This window comes from Tamandua tetradactyla (assembly GCF_023851605.1).
Source record: "Tamandua tetradactyla isolate mTamTet1 chromosome 22 unlocalized genomic scaffold, mTamTet1.pri SUPER_22_unloc_1, whole genome shotgun sequence".
Classification (NCBI taxonomy): Eukaryota; Metazoa; Chordata; class Mammalia; order Pilosa; family Myrmecophagidae; genus Tamandua; species Tamandua tetradactyla.
In genome coordinates, this window is record NW_027518251.1 from 1560244 (window position 1) to 1576150 (window position 15907).

A 15907-nucleotide genomic window follows, 5' to 3' on the forward strand; every position below is an offset into this window, starting at 1 on the left:
AACAATGGTAAGGAGGGTGTGAGAAAAGTAATTTGAACTGGGGAAGGGTGACAGCAGCCAGATAACAGAGAGCTTTGTGTTTTGTCCACAAGATTGATATTTATGTTTGAAGCCATTGGAGGGTTTATCATTGGAGGGTTTATCAAAGGAGATGTTCAACAAAATTCTTGCCCTGTGGAAAGTTCTGGATCAGTTTCTGTTGTCAAATTGTGGGGAAGTGATGAAGGCTGGAAATTACACAGTCGCAGTGGGCTTGGAGGTTTGGGGAATCAGTATGGGTGGGATTGAATCACAGCATATGCAAATATTCTTCAAGAATGCTATGCACAATGTCAGACATGTTATATCATCATTTTTTTAATTCTGTGAATTTTTAAATGTAATTGAAATCTCTGTTCTGACTTAATGGGAGAGGAATTGAGACTTGTACCAGAGTCATGTTCTATTCCAAGACATTTACTCACATCTGGAATGAAGCTCAGAGTCTGTCCCTAGATTTTGCATTTCACTAATAAATTTATTTTCATAAATCTAATTTTAAGAACCAGTGTGGGGGCAGTGTAATGGTAGGTCAGTGGCAGAATGCTTCCCTGTGCTTGTACATGGAAAAATAAATGAATAAATAAATAAATAATTTTTAAAGCAGTGTGAGATATTGCAAAGTTGCAAGGGTAGTAGAGACAGTTTTCATAAAATCACATCTATTTTTGCTTATTCTGAACATCTTCCATCCATAATACCACGTTACATCTATGTGTTATAAATGGCAGTTTCTCAGACTCTCTTTTTTTTTGATGACCTGGATATTTTTCAGGGGTGCTTGGAAGGAATTTTTTAAAATATCCCTGAGTTGGATTTCGCTTGATGTTCTCCTCGTGATTAGACTGGGATTATGGGTTATAGAGGAAGACACCAGAGATAAAATTCTATTTTCATTACATTATGTATCCAGGGCACATCCCATCAAGGTTGCTTTTCACTGTAGATTTTGACGTTCATCAACAATGCTTGCCAGGTATCCCCACTTCACAGTTCCTCATTTTCCTTCTTTCATATATCACCTTTTGGAGGGGGTTGGTACTTGAAGACATATTTTGTGAGTTGGAAACAACTGACTTTCTAGAGACAGCGGTATCTACATAAATCTTTGCATACATCTGTATGGGAGATTTTTGTCTTCTTACTGGCATATTACATATTTTCTTTAAATTATTATAGATTCATAACATTTATTTTATACTTTTGGTTGTGATCCAATACTGCATTATTTTGAGTGAAGTTTATTTCAGTTTGGGCAGGATATCTTTCAGAGGCACTCTGTGTCTCTTCAATTTATCCCAATCATTGTATGCTTTATTTTAGTATCTCCTTAATTTCTGATAGTACAAGATGCTCCAGGCTCTTCCTATATATTTATATTCCAGGTCTAGAGTCAGTCATTTCTCAAAGGAAATTTTTATTGAAGTATGGTGTTAAAATAAAGGTCTGGGCCTATGTGTGTTCTGTGTTACCAGGACATCTAGGCACTCTCCAAAGGGAGAGTAAACATGTATATGCATGTCTGCAGAATTGTGCGTATACCAGATCCATAGATATGTCTACATGTAACCTTCTATCTATATTAACCTACTCATGTGGATGTGTCTCACTATAAACCATTGCTAGGTAGAATATTTAGTGTCCTCCCTTTGCTTATGGTCAACCACCCCCTCTGTTATGCAAAACATGAACTCCTCAACTGACATCATCTTCTTCATGGCTTGATTCCAGTATGCAAGTGCAGATGTGATGGAATTGTCAACCTACACTCTGATGAAATAAAATGTATCCAGTAGAATACAGTACTTATGCAGTTTCAGTTGCCTTTATTTTCCAGACACTGTTCATGTTCAGCATTACAAATTCAACATCTTTTCCCCTTATCCCCACAGTAGGCATGTTTCATATGCGTGTAATACAATTAGATTGTTTTATCACATTTTGCATTCCATCCTGGCATTCTTATTATCCTGACAATTAACCTTCTATTTGCATATACTAGGGTTATTCTTTGTTTTGTAAAGGTCAGTTTAATAAATACGTAAAGTCAGATGTCTATAACTATAGGATTATAGAGAATAGATTCACTGCTTGTGGTTGTTAGGTTCACATGTCAACTTACTCGGGTGAATGCACCTAGTTCTATTGCAGTTTACATGAGCCAATGGTTTGTGAACTCATCAGTTCCCCATTACATCTACAGTAGGCAAGAGGCATGTCTGAGTTAATGAATGATGTTTGAATTAATTGGCTGGGGCTTAAATGAGAGATCTCAACATAGCACAGTCAAAGCAGCTTAGCGTACTTCATCTCAGTGCTCACAGCTCAGCCGAGGCCTTTGGAGCTGCAGAAAGGAATCACCATGGGGAAAGCTGTTGGAACCCAGAGACCTGGAAAGAAGGCCAGCAGAGATCACCTTGAGCTTTCTACATAAGAAAGAATATCAGTTGAAAGTTAGCAGCCTTTCTTCTGAAAAACTAACAAAATAAATCCACTTTTATTAAAAGCCAATCATATCTGGTGTGTTGCAATCCAGCAGCTAGCAAACTAAAACACTGGTCTAAAAATTGCTCTCTGATTCACCTATTCAATCTTCCTTTCCTCTCCCCAATCCCTTGAAACCAGTGTTCATTCTATTGTATCTACTATTTGGACTAATCCAGAAAGTCATAATTGAAATTATAATTATGCAATATGTTTAGACTGGTTTATTTCAATTAGCGGTAATCATTTAAGATGTATCCTTGACTTTTGAGACTAGAGGGAGCATTCATTTTTATCACTGAGTAATACTCCATTGTATAGATACATCTGAGTGTGTTCGTTCATTGACCTTAAAGGACATCTTGGTTGCTTTCAGGTTTTGGAGATTATACACAAAGCTGCTATAAAACATTAATATATACATTTTTGTATGGATTTAAGTTATCAAATCAGCTGGATACTTAAGGGCACAATTTCTGGACGGAATCGTGTGATTAAGTTTAGTTTTGCTAAATACTGCCAAATTCTCTTCTGCCTACACCATTTTGAGTTCTCACTAGCAGTGAATGAGTCTGTGCTGCTCCCCTGATCAATAGCCCATGGCATTGTCAATGTTGTGGTCTTCAGGTATTCTAAAAGGTATGTGATCATATATCACTGCAGTTTAATTATGCAATCCCTTAACGACAAATGCGTTTGAACCTATTTTCACATACTTACTTGTCACCTGCATATCTGCTTCATTTCACTTTCTGTTCAGAATTTTTGCCCAGTTTTTTAATTGGGTGCTACCTTTCTTATTGGTGAGTGTTAAGGGTCCTTTGTATATATGGATACAAGTCATTTATCAGTATTTTTCATGCAGCATAAGTTTTATAGTTTAATAAAGTCCAGTTTTCAAATATTCTTATCTTAAGGATAATTATTTGGGTGCTATTTCTAAAACCTGATCACCAAAGTAAAAGCCACCAGATTTCCTTGGATGTTTTATTGTGGAAGTACTATTTTTGCATCTCAATTTTGGGTACAGGATTCATTTTGAGTTTACTTTTGTGACATATGTACATTGATTGACTAAGTTTCTTTTTGGTTTTGCATGTGTGTATACCATTCTTCCACAGCTTTTTGGAAAAGATTACTCTTTGTCCAATAAATTGCTTTTGCCCCATTGTCGAAGACCACTTGACTGTACTTGTGTGGGTCTAGGTTTGAGTTCTCTGACATCTGTTTGTGTGTCTCCTGATTTCTCATAGATTAGTTCATGTGTCTATTTCACCAATGCAACATGGTTTATTCATAGTGCCTTTATAGTTAGACTTGAACTCAGGTAGTATGGTTCTATGACTTCTTTGCTCTTCAGTATTCCCTAGGAAATCTAGGACTTTTCACTTTCATTATATACTTTAAAATTATTTTGTCAAATGCATAAAAACTAACTTTTGGCAATTGGGAAAGGGGTTGAATTGAAAGTCTATATCAGTTGGACATGAAATGGCATATTACTGGTATTGATCTTTCTAGTTATACAGATGGAAAAATTTTATTTACTTGAATTTTTTGTTGTAGTAATCTATATACAATTTAAAATTTCACAAACTAACCATTTTCAGCTCTTCAATTTAGTAACATTTATTGCAATAAAATATTGTGCTACCATCTTTAATATCCTCGATCCAACTTTTTCATCATGCAGTGCTGAATAGCTGGCCAAATGATTTTTGAATGAAATAAAGTCTAAGCATTTGTAGTGGAATATATTGCCTTGGGAAAAAGTTAAAAATTATGGACATGGAAGGTTTGTTAGCAATAGCATCAAGAAAGAACAGGAATGTCTGTTTACCCTGACATTTTCAGATAAAACACATTAAATCTTTATATAATTAATAAGAAATAATCAAGTCAGTATATTTGCAATACAAACAATAGCACTTATGTTAATTTACTGAAAACTGCTTGTACATAAACATGCTTTGCTCTGGTTACTGTTCCAGCAGTTCCATGAATAACATGGAATTAAAGAACAAAACACGTGTTTCAGAATTTATCCTCCTGGGACTCTCAGAAGACACAGAAGTGCAGCTCCTCCTATTTGCTCTGTTCCTGATAATATACCTGGTCACCCTCATTGGGAATCTGCTCATCATCTTGGCCACCATCTCTGACACCCACCTGCACACACCCATGTACTTCTTCCTTGCTAACCTGTCTTTTTCAGACATCTGTTTCACCTCCACCACTGTCCCAAAGATGCTGGTGAACATCCAGACAGAGACCAAAACTATAAGTTATGGAAACTGCCTCATTCAGATGTATTTTTGCATGGTTTTTGGAATATTAGACAACTGCCTCTTAACTGTTATGGCCTATGACCGCTATGTGGCCATCTGTCATCCACTGCACTACATGGTCATCATGAACCCCAGGCTCTGTTGTCTCCTGCTGCTTGCATCATGGATATTGAGTGTTCTGGACTCTCTTTTACATGGCCTATTGGTTGTGCAATTGACTTTTTGTTCAGAGTTGGAAATTCCCCACTTTTTTTGTGAACTTTCTCAAGTAATCCAACTTGCATGTTCTGACACCTTCCTCAATGACTTGGTGATGTATTTTGCCAGTGGAATTCTGGCCGGTATTCCACTCACTGGCATCCTTTTCTCTTACTCTAAGATTTCATGCTCTATTTTGAGAATTTCATCTCGTGGAGGCAAGTATAAAGCATTTTCAACCTGTGGGTCTCATCTTTCAGTGGTGTCTTTGTTTTATGGAACAGCTCTTGGACTATATCTTAGTTCTGCTGCTACACAAAACACAAGAGCAACTGCAATAGTTTCTGTAATGTTCACAGTCATTACTCCTATGCTGAACCCCTTTATCTATAGTCTTAGAAACAAAGACATAAAGCACGCCTTAAAAATAATTTCCATCTGAGAAAGTCTCTCCTTAGAAGGACACATTGTCTCAAGTACAGAAATTTACTCTTCATTAGCAGAGGTTAAATACTGGTTAATGTAAATCACATTATTCTTCTCAGTGTATATAAAGATGGTATGTTATTTGCTTCATTACTAGAACTTTATCTCTACTTTTCATCCATGGAAAAACCTTGTTTATTCTGTATTTTCTTAAATCATTTGACATCTAAGAATGTTTTCTCAGGATTCAGTTTTGAGCCAGACTCCTCTGCCTGGATATTTGGTTGAAAATGTTAAATATAGGCCATTAGAGACCAGTAAAATTATTGTAATTACTGAAGGGGTGAAGATTTATTGCATCCCTGAAAGCAGAAATAAACTGCTATTGTATTACATGCTTTTGCAAAAACCAATTGCCATTTCAAATGCTCTGTACCTGTTGATAAGTTTGTGCTAATCAGCTCTTGAAACAGGGCACATCCTGGACTTGAGTCACAACATGATGAAGTTTCAAAAAGCCACATCCATCTCCATCTGCGATTTTCTCCTGAATATTACATTAAAGTTAGGTGAGTATATAAGAGGCATTACAGCATCTGATTTTTCAATCATTATGGCTTTACTAATTAATGATTTTCTTGCAGGGATACAGTTTTCTTTTTAACATTGTTTTTATAGGCAGGGACATTTTCCAGTAACTTTCTTTGTGCTTCCCACACTCGTAGTTTCCCTTACCAATCCTGAAAAGCAATTTGGATCATTTTACCATTGCCAACTGTGTCTTTTTAAGTTATTAGTGAAGATATTGGTATCCTGTATTCCTTGTGAAGTGGAATACCACTAATGCTTTCTTCATCACCTGATCCCTGAACAATCTCTTTGATTTGCAAATTAGAGTGATATTTTGAGATGAGAGATTTCTCTGAGCCAATGCCTAGTTTGTGAAAAAAAGATGTCATCATTTACTTTAATCAATTTATATCTTTGGAAGAGCTGTGAATTCATTTATCTTGCAATACATTTACCAAAGGATCAGACACTGTTTTAGTCATACCCACTTTAGAACTGTAATTTACAGAGAAAAGAGGTTTGATTCATGCAGTGCTTCAAATTTCATGATTTTGTTTGTGCCATAATCTGAGGATTAAAATTCTCAGCTTGTCTTTTTTTATGTCTCTCCTGAACAAATAAAATACCCACCTTACTCCACATATATTGAGTTTGAATTCTCAACAAAAGATCTTATCATGTAAACCAGACAGTTTTCCAAAGGTCTTTGTTAAGCACTTTTTTAGGAATGACTACAAAAAATATACTGTGAATCATACTTTTTGATTGGTAAACATGCACTTGTTGTATACATTTATCCAAAGTACAGAGCATCGTTGTGGTCTCACTTCCAACAAGTTGATGTATAAACTCCCCAAATGTTATCCAGGAAACTCCATGTATTTTCATTCAGTTCCTGTATTTAATAATTTACTTGCATTGCTCCTATTCTTTAAGCAGAGATCTCTTTCAAAAAAACCTCTAAAAAATTTCTGAAGAAATTTAGCAGGCATATAGTCTCAATATTTTTGATGAAGGTAGAGCTATGTCTTTCAACCAGAAAAAAGTGAATAAAAAATACTACAAAACATTCCAACCAGGAAATGCGATACTTCTGCTATCCTCAGAAAATATGTATAATCAAGAAGACTCCTCTGAAGTGTTAGATCAGTAAATGCAAAATTTTCTGCAGTTCACATAGTAAGAAGCTCTTCTGATAAGTACTGATTACATATGCACCTGCTCATTCACCATCGTCTCCACACAGGATCACAAACCAGAAGAAGTGAGAAATACCTGTTAAGGGCTAGTCAACCTCATCCATGTCACACCACATCATGCAGATGTCATGCTGGACACCAAGCTTACTTACACTTGACTGTCCTTCAGGAGGAAGGGTGATGCTATCTCTTTCAAAATTTCCAAAGACTTCATGTTTTCTTTCCAATACCCTCACCTTGTAGACAGGTTCTCAAGAAAAGATATTTTGTACAATATGCCCTGGGTGAGTAATGGAAAACATTACTATTCTACCATACACATCAACTCATCAAGTCTTATATGTATTAATTTTACAGCAAGTCTAGTTTTTCCTCAGATGAAAAATATTCCTAGGTTTGTTAGTAAAACTTTATTCTTCTTTAGAACTGTTAACTTAAGTGATGAAATTATGATTCACTCTGAACTGAGGGGATTGATTTTTCTCATAGAAAATTCAACATTTTCTTGAAGAATCTATATATGGATACAAGAAAAAAGTAATGAAATTATGTTTTATTGGTGAAAGAAGAGCAGGGTTGGGTTTTGTTTCAAGGAAAATGTTGAAGAGTCATTACAATTTAGATATCTGCAAAAGAAATTTTCATAAATCATGGTGAGAGATAAACACCATATTACAGAGGGAAATACTATTATTTTTCTGGCAGAAATAGGGGATTCGATTCCTGTCTTCAAATTTACAATGTTGCATTATATAGTAGGAAGAGAAGACTCACTTTGAGTCAATATGCCCTGTTCAATACTATTCCATTGGATACATCCAATAATTATTTACTGGGACACTTCCACATAAAATGTAAGGCATACAAAAGAGATTCATGCTTTCTGTTGGAAGATTAATTATCAAGAGTGGGAGAAGTCAGAATAAACACTTTCAGAAACAGGGAACATCATTTCAATTCATACACTGTGTAAGCAGTAACAGAGTACTCACCACTAAGAATGCAACATAAAATGTAGCCACTGTCAAAGAGCATGTATGTGATACATAGGAGGAATGAATCATTCCAAACTTGCCAAGAGCTGAGTTTTGAAGAGAATCAAATGATAGACTTCCAATGCTAGATGAGAGGGTCTTGGACAACATCTCCTAGTGGTCTTCCACACTGTCAACGTTCTCATTTTCCCTTCAATTTCAGATCACCTTCCTCAGAAGTATTGGATGCAACCATGTAGCTCTGAGAAAACTCATGCAAATTCAGATCGTCTGTTTCATAATTTAAGTTTTTCAAAGATGTTTCTTTTTCTGTAACCTTGAGTGGGAAGAGAGTCAGTGGAAGAAAAGAAACACTAGAATTAAGCAGAGAAGTTGTGTTGTGCTGTAGGAAAGAATTATGATAGCATGGAATGCTTTACTCACAATAGCTGCAGGAATTAGGGAAAATCTAAAAACATGAATTGGTTTTATTGTCTGATGTCTTTTACTGGATTCCACTTTGGTTTCTATAGCTGCCAATGTTCTTTGAGTTCCACATCAGGGAAATTTTAAATTTTCATAAATGTATGTTTCAACCCTCGATGGTCTTTTTGATTGGTTTTTATTTTATTAGAAGTTGTGGTTTTCTCTTGCTGCTTTCAAGATTCTCTCTTTCGGGCCAAGATGGCAGCTTAGTAAGGTATGTGCATCTTAGTTCCTCCTCCAGAGAAACTACTAGGTGAACAGAAACAGTGCAGAACAGCTTCCGGGGCCACGGTAGGAAATGGACACACAGCATACCCCAGTGTGGACTGGCTAGTCTGACTGTGAGACTCGGCTGTGGTGAGATCACCAAGTGGCGCGCGACCCCCCCGAGCAGTGGCAGCTGTGGCGGCCGGAGCCCCTCCCTCCCTCCTTCCCAGGCAAGCTGAGAGTCTCGGAGAGGCAAGTTTCCCAAGCTGTGGTTGCCGGCGCCCCTTTTTTTGTGGGCAGCTTCCTGGTCCGGCTATGAGTCTCGGATCAGAGGGCTACCCAAGCAGCAGTGGCCCTCCCCCACGGGCGGCTTTCTGGTCTGGGGACGAATTCCCCAGGCTGTGGCAGTCTGCGACAAACACCCCTCCCCCGTGGGCAGCTTTCTGGTCCGGTAGCAAATCCTCTGGGCCTGCTGTGGCCAGCACCAGTAGGGAAATTAATAAAGGAGCCTCAGGGTCCCCTCAAGCCACGGCGGCTGACGCCCCCACCACGCATGGCCCCCCGAACCAACTGACAGAATTGGATCAGAAATCCCTAGGCTGCGGAGAACGGTGACTGGGGGGATCCCTTCCAAACACGTGAGACAAACGTGTGCCACGAGCACCACCTACTGGGAAGGATAAGAAAAACAGAACCCAGAGATTTCACAGAAAAATCTTACAACCTTGTTGGGTCTGACACCCAGGGAAATCTGACTAAATGCCCAGATGCCAGCAGCAGAAGATAATGGTTCATGCTCAGAAGATTGAGAATATGGCCCAGTCAAAGGAAAAAACCAATAGTTCAAATGTGATACAAGAGCTGAGACAACTAATGCTGAATATATGAACAGAAATGGAAAACCTCTTCAAAAAGGAAATCGAGAAATTGAGGGAGGACATGAAGAAGACATAGGCTGAACATAAAGAAGAAATAGAAAAACTGAAAAAACAAATCACAGAACTTATGGAAGTGAAGGATAAAGTAGAAAAGATGGAAAAAACAATAGATCCCTACAATGATAGATTTAAAGAGACAGAAGACAGAATTAGTGATTTGGAGGATGGAACATCTGAATTCCAAAAAGAAACAGAAACTATCGGGAAAAGAATGGAAATTTTGAACAGGGTATCAGGGAACTCAAGAACAATATGAACTGCACAAATATATGTGTTGTGGGTGTCCCAGAAGGAGAAGAGAAGGGAAAAGGAGGAGAAAAACTAATGGAAGAAATTATCACTGAAAATTTCCCAACTCTTATGAAAGACCTAAATTAGAGATCCAAGAAGTGCAGCGCACCCCAAAGAGATTAGACCCAAATAGGCGTTCTCCAAGACACTTACTAGTTAGAATGTCAGAAGTCAAAGAGAAAGAGAGGATCTTGAAAGCAGCAAAAGAAAAACAATCCATCACATACAAGGGAAACTCAATAAGAATATGTGTAGACTTCTCAGCAGAAACCATGGAAGCTAGAAGACAGTGGGATGATATATTTAAATTACTAAAAGAGAAAAACTGTCAACCAAGACTCCTATATCCAGCAAAATTGTCCTTCAAAAATGAAAATGAGGGAGAAATTAAAGCATTCTCAGACAAAAAGTCGCTGAGAGAATTTGTGACCAAGAGACCAGCTCTGCAAGAAATACTAAAGGGAGCACTAGAGTCAGATACAAAAAGACAGAAGAGAGAGGTATGGAGAAGAGTATAGAAAGAAGAAAAATCAGATATGATATATATAATACAAAAGGCAAAATTGTAGAGGAAAATATTATCCAAACAGTAATAACACTAAATGTTAATGGATTGAATTCCCCAATCAAAAGACATAGATTGGCAGAATGGATTAAAAAACAGGATCCTTCTATATACTGTCTACAGGAAACACATCTTAGACCCAAAGATAAACATAGGTTGAAAGTGAAAGGTTGGGAAAAGATATTTCATGCAAATAACAACCAGAAAAGAGCAGGAGTGGCTATACTAATATCCAACAAATTAGACTTCAAATGTAAAACAGTTAAAAGGGACAAAGAAGGACACTATATACTAATAAAAGGAACAATTAAACAAGAAGACATAACAATCATAAATATTTATGCACCGAACCAGAATGCCCCAAAATACGTGAAGAATACACTGCAAACACTGAAAAGGGAAATAGACTCATATACCATAAGAGTTGGACACTTCAATTCACCACTCTCATCAATGGACAGAACATCTACACAGAGGATCAATAAAGAAATAGAGAATCTGAATATTACTATAAAGGAGCTAGACTTAACAGACATTTATAGGACATTAAATCACACAACAGCAGGATACACCTTTTTTCTCAAGTGCTCATGGATCATTCTCAAAGATAGACCATATGCTGGGTCACAAAGCAAGTCTTAACAAATTTAAAAAGATTGAAAACATACACAACACTTTCTCGGATCATAAAGGAATGAAGTTGGAAATCAATAATAGGCGGAGTGCCAGATTATTCACAAATACGTGGAGGCTCAACAACACACTCTTAAACAACGAGTGGGCCAAAGAAGAAATTTCTAGAGAAATTAGCAAATACCTCGAGGCGAATGAAAATGAAAATACAACATTTCAAAACTTATGGGATGCAGCAAAGGCAGTGCTAAGAGGGAAATTTATTGCCCTAAATGCCTATATCAGAAAAGAAGAAAAGGCAAAAATGCAGGAATTAACTGTCCACTTGGAAGAACTGGAGAAAGAACAGCAAACTAATCCCAAAGCAAGAAAAAGGAAAGAAATAACAAAGATTAGAGCATAAATAAATGAAATTGAAAACATGAAAACAATAGAGAAAATCAATAAGACCAGAAGTTGGTTCTATGAGAAAATCAATAAGATTGATGGGCCCTTAACAAGATTGACAAAAAGAAGAAGAGAGAGGATGCAAATAAATAAGATCAGAAATGGAAGAGGAGACATAACTACTGACCTCACAGAAATAAAGGAGGTAATAACAGGATACTATGAACAACTTTACGCTAATAAATACAACAATTTAGAGGAAATGGACAGGTTCCTGGAAAGACATGAACAACCAACTTTGACTCAAGAAGACATAGATGACCTCAACAAACCAATCACAAGGAAAGAAATTGAATTAGTCATTCAAAAGCTTCCTAAAAAGAAAAGTTCAGGACCAGATGGCTTCACATGTGAATTCTATCAAGCATTCCAGAAAGAATTAGTACCAACTCTCCTCAAACTCTTCAAAAAAATCGAAGCGGAGGGAAAACTACCTAATTCATTCTATGAAGCCAACATCACCCTCATGCCAAAACCAGGCAAAGATAATACAAAAAAAGAAAACTACAGGCCAATCTCTCTAATGAATATAGATGCAAAAATCCTCAATAAAATTCTAGCAAATTGTATCCAGCAACACATTAAAAGAATTATACATCATGACCAAGTAGTATTCATCCCAGGTATGCAAGGATGGTTCAACATAAGAAAATCAATTAATGTAATATACCATATCAACAAATCAAAGCAGAAAAATCACATGATCATCTCAATTGATGCAGAGAAGGCATTTGACAAGATTCAACATCCTTTCCTGTTGAAAACACTTCAAAAGATAGGAATACAAGGGAACTTCCTTAAAATGATAGAGGGAATATATGAAAAACACACAGCTAATATCATCCTCAATGGGGAAAAATTGAAAACTTTCCCCCTAAGATCAGGAACAAGACAAGGATGTCCACTACCATCACTATTATTCAACTTTGTGTTGGAGGTTCTAGCCAGAGCAATTAGACAAGAAAAAGAAATACAAGGCATCAAAATTGGAAAGGAAGAAGTAAAACTATCACTGTTTGCAGATGATATGATACTATACATCGAAAACCCAGAAAAATCCACAACAAAACTACTAGAGCTAATAAATGAGTACAGCAAAGTAGCAGGTTACAAGATCAACATTCAAAATTCTGTAGCATTTCTATACACTAGCAATGAACAAGCTGAGGGGGAAATCAAGAAACGAATCCCATTTACAATTGCAACTAAAAGAATAAAATACCTAGGAATGAATTTAACTAAAGAGACAAAAAAACCTATATAAAGAAAACTACAAAAAAACTGCTAAAAGAAATCACAGAAAACCTAAATAAATGGAAGAGCATACTGTGTTCATGGATTGGAAGACTAAATATAGTTAAGATGTCAATCATACCTAAATTGATTTACAGATTCAATACAATACCAATCAAAATCCCAACAACTTATTTTTCAGAAATAGAAAAACCAATAAGCAAATTTATCTGGAATGTCAGGGTGCCCCGAATTGCTAAAAACATTTGAGGAAAAAAAACGAAGCTGGAGGTCTTGCGCTGCCTGACTTTAAGGCATATTATGAAGCCACAGTGGTCAAAACAGCATGGTATTAGCATAAAGATAGATATATCGATGAATGGAATTGAATAGAATGCTCAGATATAGACCCTCTCATTTACGGACATTTGATCTTTGATAAGGCAGTCAAGCCAACTCACCTGGGACAGAACAGTCTCTTCAATAAATGGTGCCTAGAGAACTGGATATGCATATGCAAAAGAATGAAAGAAGACCCATATCTCACACCCTACACAAAAGTTAACTCAAAATGGATCAAAGATCTAAACATTAGGTCTAAGACCATAAAACAGTTAGAGGAAAATGTAGGGAGATATCTTATGAATCTTACAATTGGAGGCGGTTTTATAGACCTTAAACCTAAAGCAAGAGCACTGAAGAAGGAAATAAATAATGGGAACTCCTCAAAATTAAACACTTTTGTGCATCAAAGAACTTCATCAAGAAAGTAGAAGAACAGCCTACACAATGGGAGACAATATTTGGAAATGACATATCAGATAAAGGTCTAGTATCCAGAATTTATAAAGAGATTGTTCAACTCAACAACAAAAAGACAGCCAACCCAGTTACAAAATGGGAAAAAGACTTGAACAGACACCTCTCAGAGGAGGAAATACAAATGGCCAAAAGGCACATGAAGAGATGCTCAATGTCCCTGGCCATTAGAGAAATGCAAATCAAAACCACAATGAGATATCATCTCACACCCACCAGAATGGCCATTATCAACAAAACAGAAAATGACAAGTGCTGGAGAGGATGCAGTGAAAGAGGCACACTTATCTGCTGTTGGTGGGAATGTCAAATAGTGCAACCACTGTGGGAGGCAGTTTGGCGGTTCCTCAAAAAACTGAATATAGAATTGCCATACGACCCAGCAATACCATTGCTGGGAATCTACTCAAAGGAATTAAGGGCAAAAACTCAAACGGACATTTGCACACCAATGTTTATAGCAGCGTTATTTACAATTGCAAAGAGATGGAAACAGCCAAAATGTTCATCAACAGACGAGTGGCTAAACAAACTGTGGTATATACATATGATGGAATATTATGCAGCTTTAAGACTGGATAAACTTATGGAGCATGTAATAACATGGATGGACCTAGAGAACATTATGCTGAGTGAGTCTAGCCAAAAACTAAAAGACAAATACTGTATGGTCCCAATGATGTGAATCAGCATTTGAGAATAAACTTGGAATATGTCATTGGTAACAGAGTCCAGCAGGAGTTAGAAACAGGGTAAGATGATGGGTAATTGGAGCTGTTGGGATACAGACTGCGCAACAGGACTAGATACAAAAACTCAAAAATGGACAGCACAATAATACCTAATTGTAAAGTAATCATGTTAAAACACTGAATGAAGCTGCATCCAAGCTATAGGTTTTTGTTTTGTTTTGTTTTGTTTTTACTATTTTTACTTTTATTTTTTTCTCTATATTAACATTCTATATCTAAAAAAAAAAGATTCTCACTTTCCCATTGACATGTCTTTCTGGGGCAAATAAAAGACTCACCTTACTCCACATTCATTGAGTTTGTATTCTCAATAACACATTTCATCACATAAACTGGACAGTCTTCCAAAAGTCTTTAATAAGCATTTTCTTCATGGATGACTATAAACAGTCTATTGCAAATCATACTTTACCATTGGTAAACAAGCAGAAGTTGTATACATTTATCCAAAGTATACAGCAACACTGTGGTCTCACTTCCAACAAGTTGATGTATAAATTTGGAGAATCTTATCCAGGAAACTCCATGTATTTTCAACCACTTCCTGTATCTAATAATTTACTTGCATTACTCTTTTTCTTTAAGCAAGAATCTCTTTCAAAAAATCTCTAGAAAAATATGTGAAGAAATTTAGTAGCCATATTCTCTCAATATTTTTGACGAAGGTAGAAGTGTGTCTTCCAAGTAGAATAAAACTGAATGAGAAAAAAGTACACTAGAGAACATTCCAGCCAGGAAATCTGATACTTCTGCTCTCATCAGGGGCATTGCATAATCAAGAAGACTCCTCTAAAGTGTTAGATCTGCAATGCAATATTTTCTGCAATTCAGGTAGTAAGAAGCTATTCCTATAAGTATTGATAACATTTGCACCTGTTATTCACCATCCTCTCCAACACAGGATCACAAACAGAAAAGAGGGAGAAATGCCTGTTAAGGGCCAGTCCACCTCATCCATGTCACACCATATCATGTAGATGCCATGCTGGACACCAAACTTACTTACACTTGAGTGCAATTCAGGAGGAAGGGCGATTGTAATTCTTTCAGAATTTCCAAATGCTTCCTATGTTCTTTTCAATACATTCAGCTCATAGACAGTTACTGAAGAAAAGATATTTTGGAGAAGATATCCTGAGTGAGTAATGGAAACATTACTATTCTGCCATATACACCAACTCTTCAAACTTTACTTCTCTCAGCATTTCAGCATCTCCAATTTTTTCTCAGTTAAAAATATTCCTTGGTTTGTTAGTAAAATTTTATTCTTCTCCAGAACCATTAAATTAAGTGATAACAATTATAATTCAATCTGAACTGAGGGGATAGATTTGTTCTCACAGAAAATTTTGTTTTAT

The 15907-nt window shown here is 36.5% G+C and overlaps 1 protein-coding gene across 1 annotated transcript; it reads left to right on the forward strand.

Annotated features, from left to right (window-relative positions):
* Positions 1 to 4530: 4530 nt before the first annotated feature.
* Positions 4531 to 5451, forward strand: LOC143672896 (olfactory receptor 7A10-like). The gene has a single exon (XM_077147349.1). It carries the CDS (start codon positions 4531 to 4533, stop codon positions 5449 to 5451), a length of 921 nt encoding a protein of 306 aa, XP_077003464.1.
* The last annotated feature ends 10456 nt before the right edge of the window (positions 5452 to 15907 follow it).